At 37.8% G+C, this 10,940-nt stretch overlaps 1 gene segment (V, D, J or C); it reads right to left on the reverse strand.

The window, feature by feature from the left end:
- Positions 1-2,919: 2,919 nt before the first annotated feature.
- Positions 2,920-4,996, reverse strand: LOC125615276. The segment is given in 2 exon segments: positions 2,920-4,652; positions 4,849-4,996. Coding segments are annotated over 2 exon segments (582 nt in total).
- Positions 4,997-10,940: the final 5,944 nt, after the last annotated feature.

A 10,940-nucleotide genomic window follows, 5' to 3' on the forward strand; every position in this document is an offset into this window, starting at 1 on the left:
TTAAAATGTCAGAAATGAGTAATTCACCTCTCTATAATAATCTTGAATGTAACTTATCTCAACTCTTCAGTGAAAAGACATAGTTTGGTAAAATGTATTCAGAAGAAAGAGTAACAATATGTTATTTGAAAGAGACTCATGATACATGCAAAAACAACCACAGGTTTAAAGTGAAAGGATGGAAATTGATATATCATGGAAATGGTTTCCCACCAAAAAACAGAAGTAGCTACTCTCATATCCAAAAAAGCAGACTTCAAGTCAAGATTAATCAAGAAAGACAGGGTCACTTCATACTGGTAAAGAAAACAACCCAACAAGAATATCTAATGAGGAGCTGGGGTTGTAACTCAGTGGCAGAGCACTTGCCTAGCATGTGTGAGCACTGGGTTCGGTCTTCTGCACCACATAAAAATAAATAAAATAAAGGTATTATGTCCATCTACAAATAATAATAATAATAAAAAAGAATACCTAATCATAGTAAATATTTATGCACCAATTTCTTTGGCCCAGAATAGACAAAGCAATTCTTAGTGCAAAAATTGATGCAGAAGTCATCATAATATCATACTTTAAATTATAATACAGAGCTATAGTAACAAAAACAGTATGTTATTGGCACTAGAACAGACATGTAGATCATAGTAGAGAATAGAAGACAAAGAGACACACCCACATAAATACAGTGATCACATACGAGACAAAGGTGCCATAAACATACATTGGAGAAAAAAAAATAGCCTTTTCAACAAATGGTGCTAGGAAAACTGGAAATACATATGTAACAAAATGAAATTAGACCCTTTTCTCTCACCCTGCACAAAACTCAACTCAAAGTGGATCTAGGACCTAGGCATTAGACCAGATACCCTGTAGATACAAAGAAAAAGGAGGCCTGAATCGCCATCATGTTGGGTTAGAAATCAACTTCCTCAATAAGGCTCCTAAAGCATAAGAAGTAAAATCAAGAATCAATAAATGGGGTAGTATCAAACTAAAAGTGTTCTTCACAGCCAAGGAAACAATCAAGAATGTGAAAAGAGAGCCTCAGAATGGGAGAAAAATCTTGACCACCTGTACCTCAGATAAGGCATTAATTTTCAGAATATACAAAGAGCTCAAAAAAACTCAACACCAGAAAGATAAATAACCTAATTAATAAATGGGCAAAGGAACTGAACAAACACTTTACAGAAGAAGAAATATGGATGGTTAAAAAAATGTTCAACATCTCTAGAAATTAGAAAAATGAAAATTAAAACTATACTGAGATTCCATTTTACTTCAGTTAGAATGGCAATTATCAAGAATACAAGTAAAAATAAATGTTGGTGGGACTGCAAATTGGTGTGACCACTCTGGAAAGCAGTATGGAGATTCCTTAGAAAACTTGGAATGAAACCACCATTCTGAAATTACTTTTTACAATATAACAGAGGAAGTGTATATTGATGACTGGATGTGTGAGACATGTAGTCATATGAGAGCGAGAGAAATGACCCTGCACCATGGAACTCCAAGAGCATTTCCACATTCACATATAATCTATTGTGTCTGAGATTACCCTAACCAATCTTTGGGCTTCTGCAGTAGCAGAGTCAGGATCCTCTGAATGGTTTCCATTACTCCTGTACAATATCAATAATGAATGATGGAATGGGTTTCCATTACTCCTGTACAAAATCAATAATGAATGATGGATTAGAGAGAGACTATATCCACAGAAAAATGGAATAAAATAAAACAGAATAAATGGACTTTACTAAAAAGTATAAAGATCATCACAGGCAGTGATACAGGAGTGTACTCCATGCCTGAGCCATGAGTAAACAGGATGCTTCCTTCTGATTATTTCTTTCATTTATCTGTAACATCATGTTGTTCTCATAAGAAACACACACAAACAATTGAATAAGTGGAAAACTTAGAAGAGATAGACATGGAATTTACATGTAAAGTGTGAAACATTTTCTCAAATATCCTATTGATTTCCAGCTTGAATCACTTTCTTTTACGTGTAGCTTTGGGGTTCAAGATTCTTAACCAGGGATGGATATAATATTGTAAAACTTTGTGCAAAATGAAAATTTGGGATATCTGTTTAAAAAGCAGAAAAAGAAGTGCTATGAAATAATATAATATACAAGTCTTTTTCAAAATATTATATTATTTATAAAACACAATAAGATTTATAGTTATATATAAGTAGCAACACAAGCTTAATTTAGTTTCACAAGTTTATACAAAAATAATATTTCCTTTATTCGTTGTAAAAATAATATTTCTTTGTGAATATGATATCTTGATTGACATAAAAATTTTCTGGCTTCTTCTAATGCCATTTAATTTATAATATTTCCAAAATTTTAATTTATAATATTTCCAAAATTTTCTTTTTAAAATTTTTTTGTATATTATTTTCACTTATACATGACAGTAGAATGTATTTTGACATATCACACATATATGGAATAAAACTTCTGAATTTTGTGGTTGTACATGATATGGAGTTACACTGGTCATGTATTCATATACAAACATAGGAAAGTTATAGCTGATGCATTCTACTATCTTTTCCTTTCCCATCCCTCTAACCTTTCCCCAGTTCCCCTTGTACAATCCAGTGAACTTTCACTCCACCCTTTACCACCCTGGACCGATTGTTAGTCAGCATCCACATATCAGAGAGAAAATTCAGCCATTCATTTTTGGGGATTGGCTTATTTCCACCCATTTTCTGGCAAATTCCATTCTTCTTTATGGCCGAATAATAGTCCATTGTGTATAAGTATCACATTTTCTTTATCCATTCATCTGTTTCTAGGTTGGTTTCATTGTTTAGCTATTGTGAATTGAGCTGCTATAAACACTGATGTGGTTGCATCACTGCAGTAAGCCGATTTTAAGTCTTTTTCAAAGGATTCTAACAACTTCTTAAAATGCTTTATTGAAATCCCCACGTGTACCTTTTCATCTTGTAAAAGTGTACGAACAATGCTGTTTGCCACCACAGAGCCCTGAGAGCTTCCAGTGTGCACTTGCACTTAGTATGGACAAAATAACTGCCAGTTCATAGGCTGCCCACTGTGCTCTTGAACCTGAGCTTGCATGCGTGCCCCTGTCCCAAGACTTTGTATTTTTCCTCTGCTCAGGCACATGCTCCAGGCTCTTATCAAAGACTTCACTTAAAAAACACAATTCAAAGACAAAATTATTAAGACTCTCAAGACAATGGTAGCACAGTGTTAAATCAGAAATCAACATATTTTGAGTCTCAAGTCCTATGAAACTGTAGAGGTCATATTCCAGGAAGCTGGTCTTGCTCCCAGCTTCACTGAAAGACCCACGTGTCCTTGTATTGACCTCAGGGTTTCACTGTTTCTTAGGTTATTCCTTATATTAACATAAAAGACCTTGGCAAAGTTGAAATTCCTTTTACATTGCAATTGATCCACATGCAGCTTAAACTTTTGATTTGGTTGTGAGAAGTTTTAGGATGTGGCTACAGCAAATAAAGGCTTTTGGGGGTATGCTGGAAGATTTCTGCTTCCTTTCCCAAACTTGAAATGATATAAGAATTTTGTGGGTAATAGATTTCTTCAAAAGAAGACCAATGGCTTTAATGTAACAAAAGGAAAAGTTTAATGATCTCTTCCTTAAAGAGTTCCATTTAGAAAAGAATAAGATGTATGTTTTTGTCATCTAACTTATAAAATATAAACTGTAGACATTTATCAACACATATCGCTTGCACTTTGGAGTTCTCTACCCTGGCTGACTCAGAGCAAAAGCTCTATAGTCAGATTGTTGAGTGAATCCCACCCCAGCTGCACAGAGGAGTGCACACAGTCACTTGCTCTGTAATCCTCAGTTCATTTGTGTGCAGAGTGACGAAGTATTGTCAGTACTTACATCATTTATGCATTTACCTAGAGAGGGAGTATGTCAAATCAATCCATTCCTTTTCTTGGAAAACTGGATAATCTGCAACTATATGGAATATTAAGTCATCTCTTTTCTGTTGGTTGACATAGTTTTTCAAGTATTTTTCAACACAGTAATTTAGAAGCCATGTATAAGGTCAGCCAGCGGATCTGTTTTTAACTGTACTCTGAGCCCTCACATACTTAACGGTTGCTCCTTATTATAAATTTTTTTCTGCAAAAGGTTTCTGGGAGAAAAAGGATCAAACAAGTGGGATGGCAGTGCTGAAAAGTCTCCTGTTAGCAGAGGTGACAGTGCTATGACATGAATCAGGATACCCATAGCTATGCAGAGGCTTCTGTGCAACTCCTCCCTGAGGCAGAGGCTAAGGCTGCAGGTGCAGCTGCAGTTTGCAGACAGGCTGCAGGTTCCCTGGGAGCACTGTGCCTCTGCTGCACAGAGGTAGGTGCCTGAGTCTTCCAGCTGGGAGGTGGAGATGTGCAGGGTGCTGTAGCGCTCCTGAAAATTCATTGTTGCCTTTAACCTTCCCTCCTGCTTTGTCCCTGAAGTCAGATAAAACAGACTGATGAAGCCGCCCCCAGGATTCTGTTGGAACCACTGCACTCTGTTCATGGTGGTGGAAAAATTGCACCTCAGAGTAGGGCTGGTTCCCTCCTGGAGCCTCAGGGCTGAAGGACTCTGCTCCACCTGCTGCCCTCTCACCCCTGCTTGGAAAGAGAAAAGCAAACACAGCTGGTGTCACTGGGGAATCCATGACCAGTTCACAAACCTGCAGAATATCCCAGGAAACACCCTGAGGATGGAGGACAGGGATGGGGCTTGGTGCCAGCTCTCCCTGCCCTCCCTCACACTGTCAGCCCTACAACACCTCCAGCCCCATCTGGGAGGAACCCGACTCACAGCAAAGCTGCACCCACAGAAGCCCCAGCAGAGCCCCCAGTCCCCTCTGCATGGCTGCTGGCCTGGCTGCTGGGCTCTTCTCCCTGCTCTGCAGGTGTCAGGTCTTGGGCCAGACAAGCTTGTTCTCCCAGGCAACAGTTTCCACCTGACTCCCTGAGCACCAGTCACATCTGAGCTCTGTCCTGCCCCTAAAAGGGAGCTCCACCCCCAGTGGCCCAGGGAGACAGCAGTGGTGGCTCCAGAATTGTGTGAGGACAGTGCCATGGGTAGGGGGCCATGTTTCTAGTGGATGAAAACAAAGGTAGAGTTTTGTTTTTCTTTAATGACTGATGTAATAGAGTGTGTTTGAGGAAAATATGTGAGAAAGGTAGATGAAACTTCAGGGAAGGAACAGTGTCTCAACTGCATAAAATAGAGCCTTGAAGAATCACAGGACATGTAAGCCTATTTCCTACATTAAGTAGTTTGACAGAGAACTTGAGAAATCATTCGTATGTATGTTCTGATAAAGGTACACCATTTAATAACATGCTGCATGTATTAAGAAGTAAAGACAATTTCTTTAATTCAGCTGATGAACATCTGCATTAAAATGTTTCCAACAAAATTTAATTGGCTTGAAGGAAAATATGGTGTACATATGATACTTATCCAGATTTATATTCTCTCTCTTTCCTTGCTCTGTCCACTCCTTTCCCCATGCATCCTGCAGGCCCACACAGGGAACTGATAAGGACACTCACTGCTGATCAAGTTAAATAATGTTTCCCCCCTTTTTTCTTCTAATTTTGTTCTTTCTTTTTCATCTTTTCTTCTCCTTCATTTATTCTTGTTCATTCTAGTCTCAGGGAAGGTATATGAAAGTATTGGAAATCAAAATCCTGCGATGATTTTTGTGTCAGTGTATTTGCGGAATTTTTATAATAAATTTTTGTAAAAAATTGAAAATAGGTAATGGATATGTTTTCTATTGAACTTATTCCAGATAAAATTCCAATTCCCTGACCTCTCTCAGAGAATCATCCTCCTAATGGATTTACAGACATCAGGGCTCCAGAGAACACAGATTCAGGCTCCAGCTCTCTGAGGTTTTATGTAGAATGGCAGAGCTGAAGGCCTGAGATGAACTTAGAACATCTCCTGAACCCTTAGTGTATCTCTTTGTCTGGCTCAGATGTTCTCTGGTCTCCTCTTTAACTGTTCTACCCTCCTGGATCTTTTTCTAAGTCATTCCTGGTGTAACCTAGAGTGCCCCCTGGTGGACCGAAACTATCAACAAAAGCCACTAAAGACCAACCAAGTCCTTAGCCCTCACCTAATCCAGTTCCAGGCACTGCAGGCTTCCTGCTGTAGGAAAAGCAAATGATCTGAGGGTGTGGGGTAACAAAAAGACTGCCTAGAATTAAGGGGGGAGAGGGTAAAAATTAATCATATTTAAGGCTTTGGGTGTAGTTCAGTATAGCACATGACAGACTCTGGGCTAGATCCTGAGCACCACAAAGAAAATCAGGGCCACTTTTAAGATGCCATTTTAGGGCTGGAATTAGCACTTGCCTTGCACATATGAGGCACTGGGTTCAATCCTCAGCACCACATGATGATAAATAAACAAACTAAAGATATTTATTTATAAATAAAATGCCATTTTATGGATGTTATATTTTAAAATAAATTAGTGATTATCATCCTGTGCTGTTGATTAGATTTTCTCTATTTAGCTCAAAAACAAATTAACATTTATTCAAATTTTATTGGGAGTGAAAAAGGAGGATATAAAAGAGGGGAGGAAACATTAGTTTATAGTCTACTGGAGAAGACATAAACACAAATATCTGTAATGAAATCAAGGAGTAGGACCCTGAAGTGAGCATAAGCAAAGCAGGAGAGCATTTATGTATGGGACACACAGACAAAACCTTCTGAAGAAGGTGAACATCCCCCCCACACCTTCCTTTCTGTGAGAAAGATGACAAGAACATGGATAGTTCTTTATGATGGATTTTATGACTTTTTATTAATTTTAATATTATGAAAAATTCATGAATATATGAATTATTGAAGTAATAAAACACTACATATAGGCCAAATAAAATGACATAAATGCTATTTGACTTTCCCTCCCAATTCTGCTCCTTTCACTGCTCATTACCCTAACTCTCAATTCATCTTACCAATTTCAATGTGAAGTTCTCAGGTGTTTTACTATAAATTTACAAACACAGTCCAAATATGTGAAACAACAAAAACTATGCGGTATTTCATTTATAGTTTTTTATTTGATACAAAATGATGGGTCTTGTACATATCTTTCTGTATCTTGCTTTATGAGCTCAATAATAAATCCTGTAGGTCTGACTATATTAGCACAGATTGGTTCTGCTGCTGCCTGGAACCACATCATGGCATATTTAGTCTATATAGCCCTTCCTCTGTTGATGAACACTCACAGTGTTGTTGGATATTTACTAGGTACTTTAATAGATTGAAAAAAATGTACATATTCATAAAATCAATTATATATATTGATTATATATATATACACATTTGCACATGTATGTATGTGTGTGTGTGTGTGTGTGTATATATATATATATATAGTAAATAGGTCAATTAATAAATTTTTAAATTTTTGAGCTTTTAAATAACAATAATAAAGTGGATAATCAAGTTTGTTAGCATGCAAAATTTGTGGAAGCAGGCACTATCAATCACTCACTGCTTTGGGGTTGTTGAATCATGTATTTAAAATATTACTTCATATATGTTTTCATATACTTTGTTTTACTTTTATCTTTTTTCATTTCATCAGAGGGTCTCCTTAATCTACCTTTAAACCCTATTACTAATCTGAAGGTTTGTCCGAAGATGGTCAAATACGTAAGGTAGTCCATCAATATGTATTTTTTTTAACCTTTTTTTGTTCAGAAATATTGTTCCACTATATCTTTCTGCTCTTCTTCTGAGAAGACCATTGATGTTAGGTTTTATGTTCTTGAGAAGTTTAGGGGCTTTTTTTCCTTTCCTATGTAATGAAATTTTATGTATGTCCTGAGAACTTGGATTCCCTTTCAATCTGGAAACACATAGCATACATTACTGAAAAAATTTCTTGAGTAAAGATCATCTTCTTCCAGAATTCAGTTAAAATTGTTTTTACATCCAATTTCTGGGCCTGATGGAATGGTCCCACACTAATTTGAGAGGCAGCTTCCTAGATTCCCTTTTTGCAAGATTTGGTTTCATATTTCTCAAGTCTTTGTAGACTGCTATATTTTGATGTTTCTTCTACACCTTTTTGTGTGTTATTGGTATTTCATCTGCTATCTTTGCTTTTCCATTGTTTTTCTGCATATGGAATTTTGCCGTTTTAAATACCATCTTTTTGAGGTTGTGGAGGGAACAGAAGTAAATATATGAGTTCAATCTGCCATGCTTTGCAAAAGTCAGAAACTTTGTTATACACCATTTGAAGTATTTGAAGTGGTTTTTCCTATGAACATAAATTTGTTGGGTTATATTAGTAGTTATGAACTCAACTGATAAATATGGCATACATTGTCTCCTGGAAAAATATAATGATAGAGATAAGACTAAGAAATGACAGTCATGACAAATGAATAATTTATGGGCAAGGTCTCTTCAAAGACAATGACAGCATCAGTAATCTGCATGGCAGCATTCCCATGCAGGATATGAGACAGGGAATCATGCACATAATTCCCTCACTCTCACTTTTTGTACTCAAAGAACCTTTTCACAAACAAATATTTCCTCTTCATGGGCCAATAAATGGATATACATTAGGTGATTACAATAGACAAAAGAATATCTCAATATTTGCAAAGAAAACAAGTTTCCTATAATTAAATCTGTTCACATAAATAGCAACTTGTCACAGCAACAGCCCTCAGCACTATACCTGGAACTCTAAGACAGGACTCCAGAAGCTCCAGTTATGAAGAATGATAACTGCTGGGTTCTCAGATCTGCCCACACATTATGTGCACCTCTGAGGTGTACACCATGCCAGAACCTGAACACCAGGGATTCTGATGTGATTGACCTGGGGTGAGTGCCAGCCACATCTGGCTGATTCTATCTTGCAGCCAGGATTGAGAACCACTTGAGACACACAGGCTGTAGGGGCCTGAAGAATGCTCTTTGGCCTCTCTCTGCTCAGAAGTCATGCCTGAGTCTCTGATCTGAAAACACAGAAGAAGGAAGCCAAGCTGCTTTTTCTTATGAACCACAACAATTTTTCTCTCCATTCCTAAAAATTGGGAGAACATCAGGTGCTTTTTGTAGGATTCTGCTTTAATATAGGAGACTGGGAAAAGTCTTTGCAGTAGGTGGTAATCGTGATTCCTCCTGGGTGTTCAGGGGCTCAGCTGCAGCTGTTCACCTGCTCAGGGAAGGAAGCCCTCTGGAAACGCAGGACACTCTGATGGGAGCAGAGATCCCTTCAACATTGTCATAGTGTGCTGAGCCTCCCCTTCTCCACTGATGGTTTCGCAGAACAACATATCTAGCCCATGTTGAGCAGGGTTTCACAACACCTTCAATCTGTAGTCCTTGTTCCCAGAAAGCTATTCTTAGACTGATTTAAAATAAAGTCCAATAATTTTTAATATTGTTTGTCAATATCATCATATATGATATTATTTTTATCTTCACAATTTTACTGTTAAATGAGAAATCAAGTTACATTTGTTTTCCCTAAGTCAGCCTGTAGCTCTTCACTAACCTGGTAGTTTTGAGAACAATGTGAAAGGTTGCTACCAAAAAACATCTAGCAGGTCCTCTCAACTCTGCCAGCAATGGCTTTAGTGTGGAAGCTATTTCCACCACTGCAGCTCAGGAAAAAGTGGCTTCTAGAATATTTGCTCCCAATGTTGAGAATCATTCAGCAATCTCTGATCTCTAACCGCATGTCCATTGTAAGAATGAGTAAGGAATATGAAATTAAACTTCTGCTGCAGTTTCTCAAAAACTTCTATCAGAGCAACTCAGCTTCCATTCTATGAAACACAGAAATGTCAATAAACATTATTCACAAAGGCTTATCTGCTAAGTTCAATATCTGTGTATTCCAATGCCTATAAAGAGAGCTGACACATTTTAAGAGCTGTTTATATGAGTTCAATGTACAAGTGAATGGAAACTGCCAAAACATTTTTCAATGATGCTTTTGACCAACTACCGTCTGTCCTAATTGGGCCACCTTATCTTGTTAAAGTGGCTCACAGCATAACTGCAGTGAAGAATGGATCCTTTCCCTACAGGACATCCAGGGACAGAAGACTCTGCTCCACTTGGGTTTCACCATTCACCCCTGTTCATAAAGCAGCATGAGATTCAAGAGATCAGTCCCCAGTCTTAATGCTTTATAATCTGCCTCCCTTATTCACTCCCTGTGCAAATCCCAGGTAAACTAGAAGACAACCCCATTCTCTTCCCTACACCTACCCCAATACAGGATACCTTTACCCCAAATCTAAGAAAATGTTTCCTGGACACAATGTGTGAACCTAGTTGAAACTCCCCACTAACTTACAACAAAAATAAACTAACAAAACCACCTAAAGCATCCCTAGATGCTTCTCCATTTTTATTCTGCAGTGGCAGCCCGCAAAGCTGACTTGTCTTCTTAACATCTTCTCTTGTTTGCAACATTAATCAAAGATTCTGAGGGAGCAAGCTCCACCAATCAGAGACCAGACCAGCTACCCAGGTAGGGCAAGTGCAAACACTGCCATCCTGGGGTCAGAGCTAGAGCTGCCCAAAACCTTGATTTAAGCCTTTCACTAGGTTTTCTGTTCACTATTCACTATGGAGAATAGAATATTAGACCCTCTATATCTGCACAAGTATAAGAGATTAATAATTAAGACATATATTTGGGGGCCTCAACTTGAACTCTGTCTCCATATGATATTAGATAGAAGAGTTAAGCTTTAGCTTTCTCATATGAAAATAGGTATAGTAACAGGAGTCTACCAGTCAAAACAGGCAATGGTAGCAGCTAGTGTGAACCAAGCATTTAGCTAAAATATAAGTTCCTCTAGGACAGAGATTTTTCTCTGTTCTACTCT

Source organism: Marmota marmota, unplaced genomic scaffold (genome assembly GCF_001458135.2).
Source record: "Marmota marmota marmota unplaced genomic scaffold, marMar, whole genome shotgun sequence".
Taxonomy (NCBI): domain Eukaryota; kingdom Metazoa; phylum Chordata; class Mammalia; order Rodentia; family Sciuridae; genus Marmota; species Marmota marmota.